This window comes from Stegodyphus dumicola, chromosome 1, assembly GCF_044657685.1.
Source record: "Stegodyphus dumicola isolate Sdum_Otavi_A_Nest chromosome 1, ASM4465768v1".
NCBI classification, from domain to species: Eukaryota; Metazoa; Arthropoda; class Arachnida; order Araneae; family Eresidae; genus Stegodyphus; species Stegodyphus dumicola.
Window position 1 is genome coordinate 5,991,962 of NC_140768.1, and position 26,836 is coordinate 6,018,797.

Below are 26,836 nucleotides of genomic sequence, written 5' to 3' on the forward strand. Positions count from 1 at the left end.
AGTTGTCCTGTGTACCTTTTAATCGCTAAGCTTATTTTGGAGAAGAAATCAGGAGAAATGAGTAATGTCCGCTTCGAGATTTAAACTCTGGACCTTCCGACCGAAAGCGAGACGTGCTTCCAATTACCCCCACAAGGCCATGCGAAGAAAATTCTTTACATTCTTCCCCCTTTTAAAGGGTGACTGGAGAAGAGGAGACTCAGTCACCAAATCCAGCTGGTAACAAATTTGCATTCACTACATTTTAGTTTGGATGCTACTTACAGAGTCTATTTCTTTCTTTCTTTAAAAAAAAAAAAAAAAAAAAAAAAAAAAGCTGGACACGCGAAGAATTAGCTATGCCCTCATCGAGATGCGAACTCCGGAACCGTTCGACAGCTTGATCTGTGTGTGTGTGATTATGGCAAAAACTCGAGGGCTATCTGCCTAAGGGGAGGGATGCCTTCGTGGAGGACTTTCTAAGGAAAATTGGCTCGTATACACCTTACACATGGGGAAAACCACGAAAACGCCCATGCAGCCAGCCCGTTCGCGGGATTCGAACTTCGGACCTAACTACCAGTGTTCAGCGACTTTACCGCTCGGCCGCTGGTGGGCCAGACAGCTTGATGAGCTTGCAGTTACAACGGGAAGGCGCGCAGTAAGGAAGGAGAAAGGTGGTTACAAACTGGCTACCAAATTATGGAAGTGTTTAGTTAATTATGGCAAAGCACCCTAGAGCTATCTGCTTAAGGGAAGGGATGCCTTCGTGGAGGACTTTCTAAGGAAAGCTGACGCATACACGTTACACGTGGGAAGGCACACGAAAACGTCCGTGCAGCGTTCGCCTGTATTCGATCAAATTATGGAAGAAAAAAGATATAATTCGTGGATATGTAATTAAAAATTATTTTTTAAAATGCTGGTATCTCCTCGAATATTAATTGTTCTCCTTTCAAACTTCAGTCTCTCGAAGATCGCATTTTCTCTAAGTTTCGTTAAATATGATTGGAAACCGCGTGTTGTGAAGAAGAAAAGCTATGAAAAATTTTATTTAAAATTACCGAATCCGTACTTGACAGTCTTGTAGCCCGTTGATGGGGCAGAGGTAAGTTTTGAGTTTAATTCCGACGAACACAGTCTTTATATGCAAACATACAGAATATTTATGACTGTGTTGAACACGTTTAGGTTTAGTCTCGTACCTCATTTTTAAACTGAGCTCCTTGTAATTGAAATTCCTTTAATTTTTTGAAAACTTCTCTTTCTTCTTAATTCTTTCTTTTTCTTTCTCTTTCTTTTTCTCTTCTGTACTAAGCATAATATGATATTTTCAGAAGTCTGATGCGTAATTCAATTTTTCTTTTTTTTCATATGTTAAGTACGCAGCTCATCTTGAGGGATCGCTATTCTAAAGAATTACGCTTCAACGAGAGCTGAATATTAATTTACTCTGAATCAGTAAACATGAGGGTTTTTAAAATAAGAGGCGGAGCTTTTCTATACGTTAATCGACCGAAAAAGGCCTTTACGTTTGCTTTCGAAGAGAAATTGCCGTAAAATTAATAAGTATATTAAAAAGTGCCTGTAGAAAAACTTAACGCTCTGTCGTTTTTCTTTCTATTGGAAGGTCCCACGTGCGATATTCTTTCTCCGCTGAAGCGAGGGGGTTTTGGAAACATTTTCCACCCGAATATTTATTTCTTTCTTTTCCTCCACGACGCCCACCCTCACTTTAGTGGGATAGTAATTGCGCGCTCATTTTGTAACCGCAAACATAGTATCAAAAGAAAAACGCCAAGTTCCGAAATGGCGGTGACCCTAGCTCTCTTTTTCTCTGACCCCAGCCGACTGTGGGAACCTGTTTTTTATTTTATTTATTTATTTTTTTTTTTTTTTTCGTTTTCTTTTCTTTCTTTCTTTCTTTCTTTTTTTTTTTCTTTTCTTTTTTTTTTTTTTTTAGAGTGTGTGTGTGTGTGTGTGTGTGTGTGTGTATGTGTGCGCGTGCGAGGCAAGGGACTTGTTCCATATTTTCTTGATTCGTTTGCTTGCTGGATAGCGAATCGCTTAATTTTAGACATTTATACAATAACATTATAAACATCCAGACTTCAGCCCATCCGGATGACTGTACGGACTTTTTCGTATAGGTGAAATATGTGCCCGGGACTATGAAGACCCTATCTTTTTTTAATTGAGCTTATTTGATTCCAGCAAATATGCAGTTTCGGCTTGGATTAAACTGTAATTTATTTGCGTAAATATACAGTGTATTTCCATTTCAACTAAATGTAAATCATGGAATAAATTTTTATTTAGATTATACGTAGTAAAAGTCCATTAATATTTATGCACGTTGATTTATTAAAGGGTATGGCAATATTTTATAATAAATGTGCATACATCTATTTTCATAGCCTCATTTACACAAACACATCCAAAAAAATCTGATGTGTACACCACATGACTTCCTTGTACGGAATATTGAATTATACGCATTTTTTCTTGCATTTTATTTAAAGACTGAATTAAACCCTTTAATTATGTATAATTAAACTGTTATTAGACTGAATTAAACCTACTTCGCCGACAACACATAAACCACAATAGAATAAATGCATTCTTTAAAATTCACTTTGTTTACCATAGCGACACTCTGGCGCTAGGTTTACTTAACAGTATTCATTCATATTATAACATAGAATGCACAAAATGTATATCATTTAAAGAATTATCTAATCGTTGCCACATGTTCTATTCAAATACTATAATAAAGCTAGAACGATGTATAAAAGAAATTAAGCAAATAAAACAAAAAAGAAACAGTTTTTCACAGACGATTGAGTATTTCTCATTTAATTAATTCAGTTCTCTCTTCGCGAGAAGGCAAAAATACATAAAAACTCAAAATATCTATATTAAAAATTACGAAGTAAATCTCAAACGCTTATTTCCTCGAAAAAATTCCAGAAAGAATTAAGCATGATTTAATTGGCAATAATAAATGAATGCGTTATCTTTGTTGTTGCGAAGCTAAGTTTCTCTAGATTGGCAACAAATCCACTAGTCTCCTGTTTCAAATGTAAACATGAATGGCCGCCATTAAAACAGGCTAAGTGGCAATTAAACGAAAAATTGCAAACAAACAAACAAACAACAACAACAACAAAAAAAAAAAAAAAAAAAAAAAAATTGCTGATAATTCTAAAAATATTGCACACAGATTTACTAAAGACATAAAATCCTTAACCGGAAGATAAAAAGAATATAATTCAATCATTTTTAAAGAAAAAAATGTACAATTTACAAACATATAAGAGTAAAGAAACCGAGATCACTGAGCCGGTTAATAGAGTGGATATATATATAAATATATTTATATACGTTTGGCGCGGCCGATTGCAACCGAAATACGAGGTGCACATCTACATGTTATAGCAGTCTTATATACAAAATTTCAACGTTCTGAGGCTACTCGTTTTTGAGTTATGCGAGATACGTACGTACATACGTTCGTACAGACGCCACGAAAAATTCTCTTCAGAATTAATTTTAAAGCAGTTTTATAATTTTTTTGAAGGAAAAGAGTATTTTATTCTGTCCTTACGTTCAGATATCACGCAAAAACATCGTTAAATTGCATTCGCTAGCGGTCAAAATGGATATTTTCATTGAAATATGGTGCCTGAAAATTTTCGCGATTACAATACTTCCTTTTTACTTCGTACAAGGAAGTAAAAATTAACTGTTTCCATTAATGTTTATTGACCACATCTTTGCTGAACGTGGTCGGTCATTCTCTTTTCTGGAACACATGTTCCTAAATTTAAGATTTTGAAAGTGTAGAATGTATTGATAGCATTACGTTTTTTATTTAATTTAAATCAAGGAGTAATTAAAGCGTAACTTTAATAAAGAATAGTGTGCGTCTGAAAGAACCTGATAATTAAAATCTGCGATATAATGAACTGGTTAATTCCGAGTTAGTCAAACTCGGTCAGAAATATTTTATCCAATTTTAACTGCATTTTAAACTGACACCGCTTTATGAATAATTTCTGCTTTTTATGAATATTATTATTGACCTTCTTCAGAATAAAAATGTTATAAGGTATGTCTCCCGCGTTCTCGGCATGCCTTCGCGGTGTGGCGTTGCATATTTTTCATCTTGCCTGCTTCTCAAAGAAAAATCCTAATGTCTCTGTAATGTAATAGAAAATTTAGTGACAGAAAGATGTACTAATTTCATTCATCCCAAGATTTCTGAATCCATTTTTCAAAACTTGTCAAGTAGCCTTCCGTCACAATGAAGCATTAAAAAAATACCTCTTAATGAAGAAAAACTGCATACATAGATTTAATGTTTACTTAAATGAAAATCTTGATCGCAAATAAGGGGGGAAATAAATCACCAGATTTGATTCTTTAAAAAATATACCGCAATACTTATTTCGTTATGTTCTACTTATTTCTTAAGTGTCTGTGAATGATCCGCCCCTCTCTCAGAAAACAGCAGTTCGAGAAGTTATTAATATAAATTCCAGGCCACGAAACTTTTATGATTTATTTTGCATTTGCTCCGTGAATTTCATTACTATATGAGAAACTATAAAAACAAGGATTTTTGTAGAAGAGAGATTTCAATTCATTTCAAGGTTCCTCCCCCTGATGAAAGTAACACTCAGATTGATTGAATTCCTCTTCAGTTTTTGTTCATTTTCATTTTAATTTCATAATTTTTGAAGAGGAGTTTTGCTTGTTTTAAAATTTTTTAAATTTATTATTGCATTTCTATGATTATTTGAAATTTATTAATTATGAATTTCAATTTCTGGTCTTTGTGAAATATTAGTTATAAATTTCTTACTATATACACTGAAGTGACAAAAATCATGGGATAGCAATATGCAAATATACAGATGGCAGTAGTATCGCATAGAAAATGTATAAATGCGAAGTGCTTTGGCAGGGCTTTCATTTGTGTTCAAGTTATTCACGTGAAGAGGCTTTCACGTGATTATGGCCGCACGACGAGAATTAACAGACTTTGAACGTGGAATGGTAGCTAGAGCTAGACGCATGGGTCATTCCGTTTCGGATATCGTTAGGGAATTCAACATTTCGAGATCCACAGTGTCAAGAGTGTGCCGAGAGTATCTAATTTGAGGCATAACATCCCACCATGGACAGCGCAGTGGCCGACCACCTACACTTAACGACCGAGACCAGCGACGTCTGCGTAGAGTTGTCAGTGTTCACAGACAAGCAACACTGCGTCAAATAACCGCAGAAATTAATGTGGGACGTACGAGGGACGTGTCCGATAGGACAGTGCGGCGAAATTTGTCTTCCTTGGGCTATGTCAGCAGAAGACCGACTCGAGTGCCTTTACTGACAGCACGACATCGCCTGCAGCGACACTCGTGAGCTCGTGAGCATATCAGTTGGTCCCTAAACGAATGGAAAACCGTGGCTTGGTCAGATGAGTCACGATTTCAGTTGGTAAGAGCTGATGGTAGGGTTCGAGTGTGGCGCAGACCCCACGAAGCTATGGACCCAAGTTGTCAACAAGGCACTGTTCAAGCTGGTGCTGGTTCCATAATGGTCAGGGCTGTTTTTACATGGCATGGACTCGGTCCTCTGGTGCAACTGAACCGATCATTGACTGGAAATGAATACCTTCAGCTACTTGGAGATCACTTACAGCCATTCATGGACTTCACGTACTCAAACAACGATGGGATTTTTATGGATGACAATGCGCCATGTCACCGGGCCACAATTGTTCGCGATTGGTTAGAAGAACATTCTGGACAATTCCAGCGAATGATCTGGCCACCTAGATCGCCCGACATGAATCCCATCGAACATTTATGGGACATCATCCAGAGGTCAGTTCGTGCCCAAAACCCTGCACCGTCAACACTTTCACAATTATGGACGTCTATAGAGGCAGCATGGCTCAATATTCCTGCAGGGGACTTCCAACGACTTGTTGAGTCCATGCCACGTCGAGTTGCTGCACTTCGCCGGGCAAAAGGAGAACTGACAAAATATTAGGAGGTATCCCATGACTTTAGTCACTTCAGTGTGTTTACTATATAAAAATTTCTTACTATATATTTACTATATAAAGAATTTCATTACTGTGCGCTAATTGCTATTAAAATAATATTAAACTGGCTCACATAAACAGAGCATATCGATATGCATTATGTGAAGTCCAGAACATGAAAAAATTCATCGTTACAACTTCGGCCGGTTAATGAATTATGTCGGATCACTCGAGGGCTTTCATATCCAAAAATAGTTTGTGTTCGCGGAGAATTTTATCGTTGAATTAAGTTCGTGCCAACGTTAATGGAAGCCGTATAAAACGTAACGTTTGAATTTTGACGTAGTTCTGCGATAATTGCTTCACAATTATTCGATAGAATTTCCTGTTGGTTTTCAAATTTTTATAAAATTTCTGGAATAATCTTATTTGTCTCGAATGTTATTACGCGTATCAAATTACTGCCAGACCAAGTCATCATTCAGAAAAAACGCGCTTGTGCAGCTTTCTGATTACTGGAAACAGCACAGAGCTTTGATATAGCGTTTATGAAAATTAGAGTAAATATGCTGAAATTCTGTAACGCAAATTCACAGCTTTACTTTTTAAATGACCCTAAATTTTCATTTAAACCATGATATATTTTTAAACGTTAAGCATATGAAAATGTTTTTTACACTGAGTATCCAAATAAAAGTTTGTATATGTGTGAAGTGCTAGATCTTATTAGATTCCAGGTGTCTGAGTGCACGTTATAAGGTATTTTCTTTCCTAGCGTGCCTTCGTGGTGTAGTGGTCAGCAAACTGAGCCGGTATTTCAGAGGTCCGTGGTTCGATTCCCGGTGAAGGCGGTAGCTAATTTTTCATATTCTCCTTCCCAAAAAATACCTAATGTCTCTAAAGTGGCACCCGAATTAAAAAAGAGTTTTGGATGATGATTTTCCACACCCGGGATTTGGCGATTGGTTTCCCTAAAAAGAAGCCCCAGTCGCCCTTTAAAAGGGGGAATATATAAGGTATTTCTCTCGCCTTCCTAGCGTGCCTTCGTGGTGTAGTGGTTCTGCACACTGAGTCGGTATTCCAGAGGTCCGTGGTTTGATTCCCGGCGACGGCGGTTGCTAATTTTTCAACTTGCCTGCTTCCAAATTAATAAACTAATGTGTCTACAACGTAACTTAGGTTACATTTATCTTGTTGGAGCAGAGAGAAAACATGGAACGAGTTTTTTTGCCGTTACTGAATTGTCACGTAGTTTGACTCGTTATTTAAATTCCATTAAAAAAACTCAGTAAAGACTCTAATAATTCCGCAATACATCTCTTAGCTCCGTAATTGGCTTCTATTTTTTTGCATAGAACCTATTGTTATTATCCTGTAAGTACTGCTAATAAAATAATATGCATGATAAATTACAAAATGAGTAATTAAATATTAAATAATGTAATAAATAAACGTAAAAAAAAAAAAAAAAAAAAAAAAATTTGGTTAGAATAGACTTGAAGGGTACCACCCTCTTGTATTATCGCAAAGTTGATTCATTTATCGCCAAGTTGTTGTTTCGTTTATCGCCAAGTAGTTGAATGTTCCGTAAATATACTTTTACCTAGAATTGGGTGCTCCTTAAGTGAAAATATATCGATGTTAACATGGACAAAGGGAGTGCGCAATGCCAAGTTTGAGCAATTCTCTGATGATTTTTAAGTGAAAATAGGTCGACGTGTACATGGATAAAGTCAAAATAGCAAGGTCAAAGAATTGCACAAACTCGGCATTAAAAAAAAAAAAAAAAATTCTGAAATGTTTCAGATTTTAAATTACGTCCAAAGGGCCGTTTTTTTTAACGTTTTGTTTGATATCTGCATTTATTAAATATCATGTTCTTTGCACTTAAACCAGAAAATTGAGTTCAATACCAATGTCGCAAAATAATTTTAAAATGAGCCTATCTTTAGAATTTCCGATAGACAGTTCCGCGCGCTGGAGATAAAAAGGTTCCCCCCCCCCTCGTAGAGTGTTGCCATGGCTCGATTTTAAATAGTTGAGTTTGTTACTCAAAAATTCGTTAAAGTTTTACAAAATATGAAATCGATATTAAAACAAATTCCAAATTTCAAATTTGGGATTTCAGATGCCCATATTCGCAGTAAGATGACGCCGTTCAAAATTGGATGGCTCTAGATACCGTTGTTTTATCACAATGCGAGAAATATGCACACGTTTATGCAGATTTTTCATTATTTAATTTCTTCAAATATAATGCAGGACTCTAACATTTTGTGGCAACAGTTTGAAAAGTGAACTGACATTTATAGGAGTCTGACGCAAAATGCCAAAACGAAAGTAATAGTCCTTCGGGGACTCAGATCCCTTTGGACAAAGAAAAAAAAAAAAAAAAAAAACGTGATATGAGTTTGAGTGTGGAGTTCTATTTTATATTCGAGTTCTTTTAAAGCTCCGAATAGTGAAGTGCAGTTTATATAAAAATGGATAAATAATTAAGACGTAGATATTTGCATAAAACTGCTACAACTACTATATAGTTTCGATTTGGCCTAGGAAAAGCAAGTTTTTGGACCTGCAACTAAACAGTCCGTTTCAAAACAGTTTGAAAATTCACAATGATGCTTCAGTTTACAAGTCAAAGAGTCAAAGAACCCATGTAAAAGTCCTCCAAGATCGTTCAGATATTACTTCTCGAAACGAAGTGAGAAAGACAATTGGATTTCAGATCCTATTAATGAAAATTTCTTTGAAATAGCCTCAAAACTGATATACTCTGAAAAAGAAAATCTTATACTTGACTTTACTGATTACTAATTTTGTGGTATTATAAGGTATTTCTCCCGCCTTCCTAGCGTCCTTCGTGGTGTAGTGGTTCTACACGCTGGGCCGGTATTCCAGAGGTCCTTGGTTCGATTCCCGGCGAAGGCGTTTGCTATTTTTTTATCTTTTCTTGCCTCTAAAAAAATCCTAATGACTCTACAAGTGGCGCCCGAACTAAAAGGGTTGTGAATGATGATTCTCCGCACCCAGGATTTGGCGACTAGGTTCCCTAAAACCCTAGTCGCCCTTTAAAAAGGGGAGTATATAAGGTATTTCTCCCACTTCCCTAGCGTGCCTTCGTGGTGTAATGGTAGCACGCTGGGCCGGTATTCCAGAGGTCCGTGGTTCGATTCCCGACGAAAGCGGTTGCATATTTTTCATCTTTTCTGCTTGCAATCAACCTAATGACTCTACAGTGGCGCCCGAACTAAAATGGTGCTGAATGATGATTCTCCTCACCCAGGATTTCACCAGTCGCCCTTTAAATGGGAGTAAGGTATTTCTCCCCGCCTTCTTAACGTGTCTTTGTGATGTAGTGGTTCTGCACACTGGGCCGGTATTCCAGAGGTCCGTGGTTCGATTCACGGCGAAGGCGGTTGCTAATTTTTCATCTTGCCTGCTTCCAAAAAATACTTAATGTCTCTACAGTATTAAAATAAAAACATCGTAAGCTATATTGCAAGAATACAGGTTCTTAAGGAGAAGGTTAGGGGTAGGTACTTTATAATTGCTGTCTCGTTAAGTGGTACGCAAAATAAAATCTCGTTAAGAAACAAAAAGATTTGGGAACCGCTAATTTATAGAATAGTGGTGTTAATGTGAAGGTCATAATAGTTCCATTAATTATAAATTCATTTATGCTTTACCTAAATTTATGAATATAATATCAGTCTCAGAATTCAGTTTAATTCCGGAGATTGCTAGATATAGATCCTAAAGCATTTACAGCTAATTAAATATACATTTCGCAATAATTTGCGGCTTCGCTACTGTTGATATATCAGACTGCGTGAACTGAGGTACGGGGGCCATTGTACTCCATTGATACGTGTTTGAATTTCAACTTGTGAATCTCGCAATTTATGAAATTCCCCTTAGTCACCAGAAGAGGGCGATGAGAAGTGTCATCGTCTGCCACACGAGGGTGGATAGAAACGTGAGCCATCACGAAATGGATGTACTGCAAGGGATGGCTGCAAGATTCACATGCGGGGGGGGGGGTCGTGTTGCTGCTTTGATGCTGTGAAAGGCTAGGCTTCTCGTACTTGGATTGTACGATTTGCTCCAAGATGACAAAAACCAGATTTCTTTTCTTTTCTTTTATTTTATTTTTACTTTTTCCTCGAGCTGTTATATCAGCTTTCGTGTCTGATTTTTCCCCCCCTTTCTTTATTAATTGCTTAATGTCTTCGAAACTGCGTATGAATTGTAGTGATTACAGAATTGCGTTATTTAGCACTTTACTTATTTGTTTATTGCATATTGTCAGACCGACGCGGTAGTAGACGTTCTTGTTCACAACGTTTAAAAGTTGTCATATCCTTTTTTTTTTTTAAGCCCAGAAGGGCTATTAATTTCGTTTTGGCATTTTGCGTCGAAAACTTTAAAAGTGTGAATCACTTTTTAAATTGTTGTCATCAAATACGATCGCCGTGTATTATATTTAAAGAAATTAACTAATGAATGAAGAATATGCATAAATGCACGTATGTTTCTCGCATTGTCATAAAACAACGGTACCTGGAGCCATCAAATTCTGAATAACGTACGTCTCCACCCGAACATGGACATCTGGAAGCTCAAATATGGAATTTGTTTTATTATCTATTTCATATTTATGAGTATTTGATAATGAAATTCAACGATTTCAAAGGAAGCAATGGCAACACTGTACGGGGGGGAAACCTTTTTTATCTCCAACGTGTCGACCTGTGTATCGGAAATTCTTCTTTCTTAGAATAGGCTTATTTTAAAATTATTTTCGATATTGCTGTTGAATTGGATTTTATGATTCAAGTGCGAAGAACATAATATTTAATAAATAAAGGTAACACACAAAGCGTTAAAAAAAAACGCCTCTTTGGGCGTAATGTAAAATCTAAAAGCTTTCATTTTTTTTTTTTTTTTTTTTCCCCACATCTAGATATAATTGAGCTAATATTGGAAAAAAATTTGAAAGTACAGTATTTGTAGAAAAGAAGATTGAACGCACTTTTAAATCCGTGGAGAGAATTTGGCTTGAAAATTTCAGCAGATAATTTACAGTAAATAGAGGAGACGACTGAGTGTCTGTTTTCGTCACAACCGATGCGCATATTTATTTTGCATTTGTTTGGTATTAGTTTCAATCAAAAATGTTCACTAAGTTTCTTTCCGTTTATTTTCAGACTGCCAGCCATGCACAGATGAACAACTGCTTCGACACTACTGCACAAGTGATTTTGGTAGGTATTTACTATTTATTTTTGTTCATTACGAGTAACTCCATAGAAAATATACTAGTATCATAGCCTAAACACATAAGCACGCTTTCAATGAATTGAATTCATTCAGAAAAATCAGATAGTTGATAAATATATTGATGCATAAATCAATATATTATCAAGTATGTGGCTATTGAAACACGCGGAACAAAGTGCAATGGGTTGCATAGTTTTCTGAGAACTATCGAGTTTAATATTTTCCTTACATATTGTGCTGCCAAAGATAGTACTTCTGGATTTGAACCCGGATCTTTAATAAAAAATTTAGTCGTGGAAATCTTACTGAAGTACGCTGCACTTTATGCTTCTTAATATTTTAAAAGATGCCGCTCTGATCGTTAGCGCGGTACTGTATCGTTGGGCTTCAGTTCAAATCTCGGAGAAGACTTGAATGCTTGTACGTGCATAGTATCTGTGCGGCATGGAGGCTCTCAAAATACTTGGCGAGGCGAAAGTCGACAATTTTTATGATAAGGAAAGAGTGGGGGTAAGACCCTCTGTATCGTCTCAATCAAAATTGCGACGGGCCCTCCTCACTGGTGTAAAGTCGCTTGCTCTCTATGGTGCATCTCGGGCAATGTTCTTGGTGATGATACTGCTCAGTTGCGGTCCAGTCGTAAATGATAAGGAAGGGAAAACACGGGAACACTAGAGATTGAGGAGAGTGTACGCTTCGGGGATGTGGAAGAACACTGGAACACAGGCACTTGGAAACCCGAATTTGAAATTTGTTTACTGCCTATTTCATACTTTATAAAACTTTAAAAAACACAGTAATTTCAAATCGAGCAGTGGTAACACTGTAGGGAATAAATCATTTTTATCTCCAGTGAGCGAGACTGTCTATCGGAAATTCTAAAGATATTGTTGCGTTTTTCTTCTGACACCAGGTGTTACGTTATTTTCTTCCTTCACGTTCGTAGATTTGGAGTGAATAACGAAGACACTGGATGAAGTATAGAAACACACTTTATTGGCCAGTATTTAATCAGGGCAGTTCCAAAATCTCGTTTACAGTCGTCGAACTGTTATAAACACGCTGACATGATCAGCGACACAGCTTTCAGGTTATCAGACTATCACGGTGTAGAGAGCTTCACTGCAAAGCACCAGAATACAGCTCCCGACTCTGCTCGGTCGTTCTCGAAACTCCACGTACTCTCGAGACTCTCCACGCTACAACTCGCGATGCACTCGACGACACACAGAGCACGGCTCCCGACTCTTCGGTTCAGTCGTTCCCGGAGCTCAACACGCTCTCTCGACGATGCACTAACCGCGATACAGTAAGAGACTCTTCGATGCACTCGACGACGCACTCGGCACTCGCTGCGGACTGTCAACACGATCGACTCCGCAGGGATTGACTCGCTAGACGAGACACCAACTCGATACTAACTATCTCGCACTCTAGACGAGGCATATACACTGACTGCGGAGCAGCAGGGTTTATATAGCTTTCGGCTTGTGTTCGAGAACATTCTGGCCTAAACGGGTAAGAATTCGTTCCAGAAGGTTCTCCATCCGTCCATGGCATATCGCCAATTTTGTCGCCAAATGTGGCACCCTTGCCTTCCCTTGCCATTTTACGGCAACCCTAAAACTGCTTTGCGTGGAAGCCATCTTACCGTGTCTGTACATTTCGTAACAATATGTTGTTTTTAATTATTTTTAACACAATATGGCGTTAGCCCAAATGCTCTCGAAACATGGATGTGTCTGTAAGTTACAAAAAAGCCCGTTTGGGCGCAATATATAAAATCTGAAGCTCTCAATTTTTTTTTAATTACTAAAAATAAAATTTTTGAGATTAAATTTCTAATGAAATTTTTGTTCAGTACATAAAAGGAAGTGCCGGAGCTTTCTTATTTAGGGCTCGCTCCGATTAGAATTATAATTTATACCCCAAACTAAGGAGTATCGGAGCCAGCGCTATTTAAGCTCTGGATGCCACGCAAAAACATCCTCAAATTGCATTCGATGGTTGTCAAAATGGATACTTTCCTTGAAATATGGTACCTGGAATTTTTCGTAATTACAATACATCCTTTACAAGGAAGTACCAGGAAACAACTAGGACACTTTTCATAAACAACTACAGTGCTAATTAGCACGTTGCAAGGGGAATTGGATCGGATTATTTGTTTTTTAACAGCATTTACCAAGCGTTTCAGCGTCTTGACCTGCATGTATATATTGCTGAGGAAAGGGTGGGAATTCCTAGACGAAAATAATGAAATGTTAGTAAACAAAGGGATATAATTAATAAAATCATCTGATAATTATTATTTAATTCGCAATTATAAGTAAATCTTCGTTATTAATAATCCAAACAGTGCATGCGAATATATTTACAACTGTATAATCTCTACATATAATAAAAGAAAGAGTCTGTCTCTGTGTGTGTGTGTGTGTCTTTCGTTCCCGCTTGCGCGTAAGCTAATAGATCCCCGGCTACAAAATTTGGTACGTAGGCGCATCTAGACAAGACTCAGTGCACCTGGAAGGGATTTTTTGAAATTCGAATTCGAATTTTTTTTATTTTATGTTTTGCGACGAAATCGCATCATTTTGAAACATGATGATGGGCTATAGGAAAGTGAGATTTTACTCTACGCACTCCATTTTCACATCGTCATGAAACGTAGGCACTTAGCTATTTTACGAATTTAAAATAAATTTCGTGTCTCAATAACTCGATTCAATACGAATTTATTTAACAAAGGGAGCTTAACACCTTTTCAACGGGATTTTTTATGAAAAAGTTGGTGTCCGCCGATAACATCGCGGACGAAAACGTCGCGGAGAAAACAACGCAAGGCGAAAACGTCGTGCTACAAAACATCGTGGGCGAAAACATCGCAAAGAGAAAACATCGCAGTTCTAAAACATCGCGGTACAAAATATCGCCGTCGAAAATAAAGCGGTTCAAAAACTTCGCAGTTTAAAAACATCGTCGTCGAAAATATCGTGGTAAAAAATAAAGTATCTACAAATCATCGCATGACGATATCATCGCATGACGATAACATCGCAGACATACTTTTTTCAGGTTTTAATAATCGTAAATGGATATTCCCATAATGATTTGTGAGCGCAAGATGTAAAGAAGGAGAATTTTTACTTTCACATTTTTTTTATTAACTAATAAATTTTTGCTGAAAAAGTAAGAAGGAAACTTAAACATAGAAAATTAAATGCAACTTATAGATTATACTTTTCATGAAAAATTACCAGTAAAAACTTTATAAAAAACGATTTATTAATGGCCTTTGTTCGTTAACTATGTCGGTTTAAAATTCTATTAAGTGCTATAAGTTGCATTAATTTTCTATGCTTAAGTTCCCTTTTTATTTTCTCAGTAAAAAATTTGATTAATAAAAAATATGAAAGTAAAAATTATCCTTCTTACCATCTTGCGCTCACAAATCATTACGGGAATATCCATTTACAATTATTAAAACCTGAAAAAAGTATGTCTGCGATGTTATCGTCATGCGATGATTTGTAGATACTTTATTTTTTACCACGATATTTTCGACGACGATGTTTTTAAACTGCGAAGTTTTTGAACCGCTTTATTTTCGACGTCGATGTTTTGTACCACGATGTTTTAGAACTGCGATGTTTTCTCTTTGCGATGTTTTCTCCCACGATGTTTTGTAGCACGACGTTTTCTCCTTGCGTTGTTTTCTCCGCGACGTTTTCGTCTGCGATGTTTTTGCCGCGATGTTTTCGGCTGTAACCAAAAAATTTTATTTTAAAAAATGTACAGTTTATTTTTCTTTGATTTTTGGACACGTTAAACTTTATCCTTGCGACTGCTTTTACAAAAAGAATTTTGGAAAAATGATAATATTTTGTATTTTTAAAAAATTTTTTGAATGAAGCTTCCGAGTACACTTCTCACATCTCACATGTTTAAAAATGTGATTTTGGCAACCATTTTCCTGTCTTATTGTTGTTGATAGACTGTTGATGAAATCCCATTATTTTTAATAGTTTCATTCTGTTAGAAATATGGGTTTGGCAACAATTTTTGATCGTATTTCTTACGTCGCTGTTTTTAAGAGATTGGCATATTTCATTGTCATTTATATATATATATATATATATATAATACATTTTTATTGATTTTTTTTATAAAGTTGTTCTGCACAGTAAAATTCTGTGCGGAATTTTTTGTTTTTCGAGTTTCTTCCGTGTTATTTTTTTGCTTATTTCACTTTTTGTAAGATATTGAAAAGTTTTACATGATTTTTTTTTCTTCAACGGAAAGTTGGTTAATTTTTTTATTAGGATAAATAATATTTGTATTAAGGGATGTTGCTTATTTCATTGTAATTTTGTTATACGTAATAACTTTTTTTTATGAAGTTGTTCTGCAGAGTCAAATTCTACGCAGTTTTTAAATTTAACGTTTGGTGTTCCCTTCAGCCATTTTTCCGGTACATTGAAAAGCCAGACGAAGGCTGGCAGCCAAGCTGCTAGTAATACATAAAAAGAAGCACTTCAAAAATTTTCGCGTTCTATATAATTTGTCTCCATTCTGGTACCATGAATATCCATGTACACATTTTGGTAATTAAAGAACTACAATAAAAAGCAAATTATAGTTCTCTTCAAAGCTCCGTTCTACTAGTTTTATTAAAAGCACCTCTGGTGCTAAGCCCTCTATAAAAGAGAGAAATATCGAATGAGTCGTAAAAACAGCTCTTCTTTAAACAATATCTACCCTTAATACCTATAGCGCACGCTTTACTTTCCCCTTCATAATTAACGTCATTCTTGACCGCATCGTAGATGACACCGGCAAAGTGATTGCTGGGCACTGGCCTTTCTCGACGAATCCATTAAATTGGAATCGTCCACTAATTTGAAACAACAACATGTCAGGATGGTGCTATAGTCTTTCACCTGCTAAAAATCGATGTTTTAAATAAAATAAATTGTCTTTACTTTGCTAAATTCAAAAATCATAAGTGTAACAGTTTTTAAACGAATTAAATTTATATAGGTATAAATAATAAAATAATTATTTTTTAGATTTCCTATATAACTTTTGATGGAAATGTTTATTTGGTAAAAACGTGTATAAACCATTTCAGAGTTTTAAACGAGAAACTATAAGATATTTCTCTCGCCTTCTTGTCATGCCTTCGTGGTGTAATGGTCTGCACTCTCGGCGCGTATTCGAGAGGTCCGAGGTTCGTGCCCCGTCTAGTGTATTGCACATTTTTCATGTCTCCTGCTTTGAAATAACCTAATGTCTTTACAGTGGCGCCCAAATGAAAGGTGGTAGATGGTGATTCTCCACCATCAGGATTTGGCGATTGGGTGCCTAAATTCTTCCGTCTTCTTAGCATGCCTTCGGGGTGTAATGGTCAGCACACTCGGCGCGTATTCGAGACGTCCGCGGTTCGAGTCTCGGCGGGGGCATTGCTCATTTTTCACGTTTCTAGCTTCAAAAAATAACCTAACGTCTCTACAAAGAGATAGGCCCACCAGCGGCCGAGCGGTAAAATCGCTGAACACTGGTAGTTCGGTCCGAGGTTCGAATCCCGCGAACGGGCTGGCTGCATGGGCGTTTTCGTGGTTTTCCCCATGTGTAACGTGTATACGAGCCAGTTTCCCTTACAAAGTCCTCCACGAAGGCATCCCTTCTCTTAGGCAGATAGCCCTCGAGGCGTTGCCATAATCAAACACACACACACACACTCTATCAGGTTCAGTGTTCCGCCTTACTTGCTTGGGGAACATTGAATAACCTGACTCGGAACAAGGAGCTTACTAAAGCTGTGTCCAATAAATGTGGGAAGTAGACAAGATACACAGGAAGGGTATACGAAACCCTTTATTTTTCACTCTTTCCAATAATTTCCGTACTTCGGAATACAGAGACCAACTACTTGTGGTCTGAACGTAAGAATATAAAAATATTAACTAAACTCTAACTTAAATTTGGAATAATAAACAAGGGCCTACGTGGAAGATTGGCCGTATATTAACAGGAAGCCGTATGTAGTACAGAGAACTGTTAACACTACAATACGTTTAAAATTATCAAGAGGATTAAACCTCTGGCCTGGAAGGCAACCAGCAACCGAGTAAAACTGCTAAGGCAAGCGGCCTGCTTCGACTAACTCCTTCCTCTCTCTTGCTTGGCAAAAAGCCACAACTTAAGTACTTGGCGTTCGCCAGACAAATTTGCATAAATAAGTTAAAGCTTTTAATTCTGGCCGGAAGTAGAAAATAAGAAGTGATAGTAAAGATTTAAAATAAAAATAAACGTTAGTAAAACTTAAGATCCTTACAACTCTACAAAGAGACATCTTTTTATAATAATTATAAAGCAATACTAATCATTAGCTAAACCATTCAAAAGAAGAAATAGAAAATTCATTTATTTTTAAATTTAAATATGAAAGACATTCTACCGTATCGGTAATGAAAATGTGGCGAGCTTATGGAATAATTTAAATTCAACAATAAAGAGACGTCGGAAAGCCATTTTAGAGAGACCAGTGTTTGAATATTTTGTTATTTTAATCTCTTGAAACGTGTGCTGAATAAAGAACTCACTGTATTCTTATCATAAACAGAATCCTTAGTGAAACATGTGTTTTAAAATTGTTCTTGTCTCTTTTTTTTTTACAGTCATCCAAGGCACAGTGACTGGCTTGTTCAACAACAGAGCGCTACAGTTGACTGAGCTGACGATACGTGTTTCGCGGTACCACAGAATCAACGAACTCGACAAACTTCTAACACATTCCAACTCGACTGCCGTGCCATTCAAGTATATTGTATTGCACCGGCCTCTGAGTTGCGGTACTAGGGCCGGTACAGGAGAGTACCTGTTTCTCGGAAAATGGGTCCTTGGGAATCCAAGCTTGTACTGCATACCAAGAATCGTGGAATGGAAAAAAGTTCGAAGGAAAGCAATAATAACCGGAATGAATGAATGTTTGTTATAGCTGGGACTTCCCAGAAATTACCATTTGGGACACTGGATCTCATCATGCCAAATTCAAAACTATCGGCTTTCACTCACGCGAATGTAAATTATCTTTTGTTCACTGTATATTTAAACCAGTAACTCATACTCTAGCATAGAATGTTTGGCTGAACAGTTATTTAGAGCAGGGTTTCTTAAACTTTTTTCAGTCGCTACCCCTTTTTATCACTGAGATTTTTTCCCGACCCCCAGGATCGCATAATATTTACATAACTTTTGTGGGACCCCGTAAGTATTGATCAAAAACATAGAAGAATGTGAAAATTTTAAGGGAACAGTGGACTTTTGGATAGAATGCATAAATTGTTTCTCCCTATAACTTTGAATCACATACTAATTTGAGATATGTTTATATTTGTCATATTTAATATTACGAGATTAAAAATAGTTAAATGATACGAAAATGTTATCTAGTGTTTACAAATTCATATTCAAAGTTAATTTGCTGTTTCCCATGATCATGTATTAAAGGTAAGTTTGAAGAAAAACTTTAAATTCGGTTTTCACAAAACAAATTTTTTGGCAGTTCCTTGAAAATGCTCCTTGCGGCTCATTTTTAGTTCAAAATGAATGATGATATTTGGAAGAAACTATCTTGTTTTATATGTTACAGTAGAAATGTGCATGCATTTTTGGATATGAGGTTATTAAGAAGTTTAAACTTTATGTGATAATGTTTAACGAAAGGTGATATTTTTCCGAAAACTGGGTTTAATTTCACAAAATTCCTTTTTAAAAATTTTTGATTCAACATATTCAATAACGGATACACAAAATCTTTTATTAAGTCTTTGTAACTAACTTAAAGGAAAAATAAGGAAAAATATTGAAAATTAGAGCGCAAGGAGCATTTTTAATCTTTAATTAAAATAATAAATTATTTGTTTTAAAATTTTTTAATTTTAAATAAACTGAAATTTTGAACATATATTTTGTAAACTGATGTTATAATATGTATATGTGTAAAATGTCATGTTGAAAACACAAAAACTTAAAAAACTAATTTTTAAAGTCCACCGTTCCCTTTAATAAGTGCCCACCAGCGGCCGAGCGGTAAAGTCGCTGAACACTGGTAGTTCGGTCCGAGGTTCGAACCCCGTGAACGGGCTGGCTGCATGGGCGTTTTCGTGGTTTTCCCCATGTGTAACGTGTATACGAGCCAGTTTCCCTTAGAAAGTCCTCCGTGAAGGCATCCCTCCCCTTAGGCAGATAGTCCTAGTGTGCTTTGCCATAATTAAATACACCACACCCTTTAATAAGTAACAGACGAAATGACAGCGTCACGTGCAAAGCAAGGAAAATGAACGTTTATATTATAAAAAGAATGCGTCGAAATGTTTTCGTTTTTTTTTTTTTTTTGTCTGTATTGTCTTAGCTTTATCTATTTTCCGGTACATTGTGTAAAAATATTTGGTAATTGTAAAATTATTATAATAAGGTAAAGGAATATCAAAACTGCTAAAATTTTTGGCACCACCCTGCTGCAGATCCCGTGACGACCCTAAGTTTAAGAAACCCTGATTTAGAGTACGAGTCATTTTTTGCCGCTTTTGTTTCGCACAGTAGTTAAGTGGTTATGTCCTATTTAAATTATTTTATTTTGATATATGTTAAATCATTAAATGACAAAAAATCAACAGCTACCCTATTCGGCATTGTTGTTGACATTTTCTGGGCTACATTTTTGTGACGTCACGCTTACTTCATCGGTTCTAACCTCCTTATTCTAAAAATACCCGACATACAATATTGATTTCCTCCCGCCAGTTTATTGGCATTTGGCGAAGCGTAAGATATTTCATTTTTCTTTTAAATTTAATCTGCTTGTTACTGATTACTAAACTAAGAGATTTAAAAGGAATAAACGCTGCTCCGTATCTCCTGTGGTGCTATACGAGTTTGGCTGCAATAATTAAAAGGAGACTGCGCATTACGTAAACACCGTAGAAGAAAGTTACATTTGCGCCATTGCGTAACTGTAGTTACGTTTTGTTTTTGTGAATCATGTAGTATTTTGTTCATAAAACTCCTACAGTTACTTCTCAAAAGTTTTTTATTATATGTTATTAATAAAAAAATTGCCTGCTTAGGAACATAATACTTAGGGTTTCAGAAAGTATAATTTAATGGTATTGAGTCAGCAGCATTTTTCTTGAATCGTCCACGAAAAGATTATCTCATATTTATTAAGAATATTGATGATTCACTATTTACTCTTATTTTAATTGTTAAAAAGGAGACAGGCTAACAAAAAAAGGCTCATATTTTTATAAGGAAAAAAAAAAAAAAAAAAGCTCAGATTTATAAATAACGAAAGGGTAGACAAAAATAAATCAGTGAAAAATCTGAGAGTAAAGCGATGTGTAAATAACAAGTTCTGGATAAAATCGAAAGGCTAATAACAAATTCTAATGATTGAAATTTTAAGCAATTAAATGACAGTAGAAAAAAGAATAGTAACATAAAAAAACAAAAAGGAAGTAATTTAGTACTTAACCACTTGCGCTAAAAGGCCTACCAGCGGCCGAGCGGTAAAGTCACTGAACACTGGTAGTTCGGTCCGAGGTTCGAATCTCGCGAACGGGCTGGCTGCATGGCCGTTTTCGTGTTTTTCCCCATGTGTAACGTGTATACGAGCCAGTTTCCCTTAGAAAGTCCTCCACGAAGTCATCCCTTCCCTTAGGCAGATAGTCCTCGAGGCTTTGTCATAATCACACACACACACACACACACACTTGTGCTAAAAAGACGTGCCACGTACGTCGAGATGCTTTTGTCTCAAACCGCGAGCGACGTGAACACCACGTCGATAGGCATTTATCGCAAAAATGAAAATAACGTGGTGCACACGTAACCTAACAACGAGATTGTTTATTTCTCGGGCTACAGCTCTGGAGTGCACGGCGTCGCATAGTAATAGATTTATAGTATTATTTTTTATCATATCAGCCCATATTGTAAAATGGAGAATAATAGTGAACTCAGTGACATAGTTTTGACAAGTGCAAGGAGAAAGCGATTAGTTAGTTCATCCGATACTGATACAGATAGCGACTGCGAGAAAATTATTTGTCCAGCTGGGAAACGGCGCAGAATTATAGTATATTGTAGCGCACGGCACCGCAACCGTGAAGTTTAGTCGTGGCGCAAGTGGTTAAACGTACGACATAAATTAGATTAAAAAGATCACTGAAGTGTGGAAAATTAAATCCCATGTTAGATGTCTTTGGTTAGCCATCATCTGCAAAGTCCTAATAATACACTGTCCTCCAAAAGTTAAGGAACAGCATGTGTTTTGTGTATAATTTGAAAATGAAGCAACATAGAAACAGGAAATTTAGAGTACATGTTCAATAAACATTCTTTAATCATTGCGACATAGAATGTTTCTAAAGTTCAGTATAAACATGAATTACAACAAAAAAAATTGCTTTCTTGGCAGAGAAATCAGTCTTGGGAACAGTACATTATAGTTTTTTGAGGAAAAATGTGCTGGTAACATTACACAAATGGGTTCTAATAAGGAATTTGTCCACCCCTAGCTGCAGTACATTGGCGGCAGCGACGTTTCATGCTGTCAATTAAGTTGTTGGTCAGTAAAATGGGAAGCAACGACCAGACACGGAGTAATCCTTGCTCAAGTTCATCTAACGATTTTGGAAGAGGACTTAAAGCAGCAACCTGTCTAGCAAGGTACTCCCAAAGAATGCTGTATCGAATTCAGATGAGTCGCGCATTGTCGTCCGTCAGAAGACATCCAGGACCAATAGCAGAGACATATGGCAGACACATTGATCAAGGATTTCGTCTCGATTATCTCACACATTTCAATGTTCCTTCATGGAACTTATGCAGGTCAATGTGACTGAGAGAGATCGCAGCCTAAACCATTATTCCAACACTGTACCTTTCCACAATGGGGGATTGGTTGTATCTGGTACGTTTTTCCCTCCTGATCAGCTGACGATCTGAAACATTCTCTAGTCTTAGCATGGACTCATTCGTGAAGAGAACAGACGCCCCATAAACGGGCACCCCTACGTCCTCGGTTCAAGAGGGCGCAAACAACTAGTCTTGCATACACACCTGTATTGCGCATGCGTCTACGCACTGTTATAGCTGAGATTCTTGTTCCTGTTGCCACTAAATCTTCGTTCAGACGGGGGCGTAAAGGGCATAAGTGGTTAAAACCGAGCTCCGTTGCCAAGGCAACCAGTCTGTGCTACGTCACAAAATCTGGTTTAGGGCTCGTGGCATAGGGTTCAAAGTTTTCAACTTTACGCCGAGTTTGGGATAAGCGTCGACCAATCAGAGCGAAGCTAAAACCAAGCGGCGTTCTACAGAAGATTTCACAAAACAAGCAGCGAATTTTCGCTGTCACAAAACAAGCAGAGCGAAAGCGGGAAGTCAATCGAGCAGGAGGACAGCGCGGGAAAGTTGTAGACACGCCCACGCATGCGCAAATTTAGCTCCCATTAGCCACGGCTTACACCCCGTTCTCGCAAGTGTGAACGGAATTCCCGTATTTTATGCCCTTATGACTACGCCTTTATGTCCTTTACGCCGCCGTCTGAACGCAGCTTAAATGGTCTGCCATGAGCTGAGGCATAGTAATATCACTCCTCCTTTGGGCCGAAAAAGCTGAATACCCGTCCCTGCAGGTTTTTCTAACTCTTGGTCTGCCTGGAACATGTCTTCTAGACACATGATCTTCGGATTCAAACTGATTCCGTAGTCGTCGGTAGATCCTCCACAACGAGAGACATTTTGACGTTATCAGCACCAGCTTGTAACATCTCCATTTCCATCCGTCGGATCGCCTGCCATCTCAACGAAGCGGGTAAACGACTTCCCCTGGACATTAAGACACTCTCCTGGATATTGTCAGCGAAATTGCTTATAACAACGGAAGATCAACCCTTGTGAACAAAACTTACAATTTTTGCATTTTTTCTCCAATTCATTCAAGTATTCATTTCTATAAAATAAAAGTAGTAGATGTTGTTTTTGCACATCATGCATATATACTGTGAATTTAAATGGTACTGATATTTTTGTAATGGTGAGTTTGAAAAATGCTGTTCCTTAACTTTTGGAGGGCAGTAGCTGTTTTCTGTGTCATTTTTTCTTCCTGTTCCGTTTGTAAAATACGTTTTGTGCAGAATTTTAAAAATGCTGTCAGTTTGTGTAATACTCCGAGCATTATTGTCCAATCAGAAACCTATCAAACGATTCTTTCTGCAGAAAAAGCTGTCATTTGTCAGCTCAGAATAATTTAAATAGCACGTTCATATACCCCTATAGTCTAATTGCTCATTAGTGTTCAGAAAAGTTTCAGATGTCTGAATGGAAAGTTACTTTTAGTCTATGCGCATAAAATGTTAGACAGTTCAGTTTGATAATGCTTTCAAATGATAAAAGATGAAAATGCCTGTTCACTGCCGTGTTTCTGTCATTGTTTTCTGCTTCGATGCACTGTTTCTGCCATTATTTCTTAAATTTGTGCCATATTTTTGCTATTGTTTCTTGAAATGCAAAGTACTTTTCGATCTCATTTGTACAAAGTAGATAATGGAATGCTTTTCATTGTATAAATGTTACATTTTGTAAATACAGCCACCTTTATGCATAAAAATATTGATATATTGTCAGACCTGATTGTTTTAAATAGCACCTTATTAAAACATTCTATTTAAGTTTACAAGAAATGGAATTTTTTATCCTTTCAGATTCATATGCTTACAGTACAAAGTAATGTTAATTATCTGTTTCTAGCGTCTTTTTCAAAGCTTAAACCTACACTCTAGCCATAAGTTAAATTATGAACACATAAAAGAATATTGAAAAATATTTTCTGTTTTTATTGCTGTTACTATGATATATAGAAAGGTATACTACATCAAAAAACCTAATAAGAATATTTAAAAATCATCTGAAATGATTATGATTTTTTCTTATTGTATTTATTAGTTTTATTTGATTGCAAAAAAAGTCACGTAAGAACATAACGGATTTACTCATTTCCGAGGAAATACCTTATCCAATCTACTTTCATAAACAAGGCTACGCAAAATTCCGTTAGGTCAATTTACGCAAAATACGAAAAGTATTAAAAAGTAGGAAAAATATTATTTCCGTTTTTATACTTCAAATGATCTGAAGAGGATTCGCTCTTGAATTTAGCTCAAAAATAGCAGGAAATACGTGTTTTGAAAGGAACATTTAAAAAAAAAAAAAAGTCTAACAATTTCAAATTACAGCCTAACATCTCGAAGAAAACTTAACATAAAAAACCGTAAAAACTAGAAAAAAAAATCAGTTTCTTCCCTCTTTAAATAAAAATAATATCTAGTTTTGCCGTCTCTTAAAATTAAATCTTTACTTTGGAATTTTTAAAACTTGAACTCAAAGAAAATTTCAAGTTTAAAAGTTGCGCCCTGGTCTTCGTGGAATTTTGAATGCAAACACGAATTAGAAATCTTGTAGTTTATCTTTTAAAAGTTGTTTAAGTTATGATACTGGTGATGGAAAATAATAAATGTTGTTCACAAGTCCACATAAAATAACTTTTGCTATATCGAACGAAGTATTTTTATTATAATGAAAGTAAAAGAAGAATCTTATTTAACATGGATTAGCAATAAAATCGGAAAATAACACTTCTCCCTTAACTCAAAGCATTTACTAAGAAGAACTATAAATACATTTCGCTCAAGTAGTCCAAGTTCATTAGGAAAATATGCAAATTAAGAAATAATTTATTTCCATTCTGGAAGGTTTATTATCTGAAGCCTATCAGTTTCGTAGGAAATGAGAGCCATTGTTCTTGCAAAGTAGTTGCAAGGGTCTGAAGAAAAGAATTGAAAGGAGCTACACATCTTCCTAAGGCGTCTCAAACACGCTAGATAGGACTCAGGTCTGGTAGTCAAGCTGGCCACTTCATGCGCTGAATTGTTTGCAGCTGAAGATCATCCACGATGAGAGCGCTGTGCAGTCTAGCGTTAGCAGCTGTAGCAGAAAATCATCACCTATTGCCCCCAAAAAATAAAGGTGCACATAAGCATCAAGGATGTCATCTCTATAGCCCTGAGCATTCATGGTTCCACGTGGAAAGACATTTGCGCCCAGCCAAAGAGATATCGCTCCAAACACAGACGCTGCCTCCTCCATATGCATCTCTTTCTCGAATGTTTGATGGATGATAAGAGGTTTCATGTTCTCTCCAAATCAAATACCGCCTACTATAGCTTTGGTGGCTATACTTGGACTCATCCGCAAAGAGAACGGCCCTCCACTAATCAGCAATCCTGTGGATACGTTGACGTGCCCTCCTCAAATGTTCCTTTCTGTGACGTGACGTGACGTGAGTTGCACGCAAACGGCTGGTCGCTTCGCGTACAGATCTTCGTGAAGCCTTCTACACACGGTTGGCGTTCACACCAACCTTCCCGTGGCTGCAGCAAAGGATGATTTGAGTTGAGTCGAAGATGCGGTTCTATTCCTTCGTGCGCATAACAACAAGCACCGGTCATCGGCGCTCGTCGTAGCGGTTCGCTGTACTTGGCCGAATCTCTTGGATGCCGCAACTGTGGTTAGAAATTATTGACAAAGTCTGTGAACCAATCAACAGAACTGCTTAATATGTAATAAGTGTAAAAAACTTAAGTTTATTAGTAAGATCAAAATACATAAAACCGAACTTAGTTTTTAAATACATGAAACGGAACTTATTTTTTAAAGGTACGTATGTAAATATGTAAATTGCTACAGTAACATCATCTCTATACGATCCCTTGAAGTGACATCATCTTTACACAGGAATCCACTTTTTCTGTTTTTTTTTTTTTTTTTGGCTAATTTTGTTTATAGTTGGATATTTTTCAAGTTCTTTTCAATAGTAACCATTTTAAATTTAATGAATGTGATAAGAAAAATCTGAGAAAAGTCCTGATATTAGGTCCGGAAATCTTGATAACCATAACGCACAGCCAACACACGACGGGCACGGTTACAGCTTTTCTTGTGATGAAATCCTTTTCACCCTCACAACGCGTGAACAATGCTAGTGGTTCTCTCTCTTTTTTTTTTTTTTTTTTTTTTTTTCTTTATACCTCTTGTTCATGAATAAAATGTCTGATCTGCCTATAAAAAAATATTTTTCAAAACACAAATTTTGGTCCTGCAGTTTGTGTTCAAATTTGCAGATGTTTAGATATTTTGCTGTAATGTAATATTAGATAGATAACGACTAAGTTAAACGATACTGTTTTAAGTAAAAATTAAGTTTAAGAATATGGCATACAGTCTTGGTATGGAACTTAATTAAAGACTTGCTGCAGATATTTTACAGAGGCTGTTCACACATCTTTTAGACGATGTATATTGTATTCACAAAACTAAATTACATAAAATTCTTGTGTTTTAAATGTTCTATTTGACATCCCTTACTCTGAACTATCTTTCGACACCGCAATTTCC

The 26,836-nt window shown here is 36.6% G+C and overlaps 1 protein-coding gene across 1 annotated transcript in view; it reads left to right on the forward strand.

The window, feature by feature from the left end:
* Window positions 1-24,080, forward strand: part of LOC118197498 (meteorin-like protein) — a 48,353-nt gene extending 24,273 nt beyond the window's left edge. The window contains exons 3-4 of the mRNA XM_035369012.2: window positions 11,245-11,301; window positions 17,998-24,080. Of these exons, the coding sequence (XP_035224903.1) occupies window positions 11,245-11,301; window positions 17,998-18,317 (377 nt within the window). The 3' untranslated portion in view covers window positions 18,318-24,080. The remainder of the gene's footprint in view (window positions 1-11,244; window positions 11,302-17,997) is intronic.
* The last annotated feature ends 2,756 nt before the right edge of the window (window positions 24,081-26,836 follow it).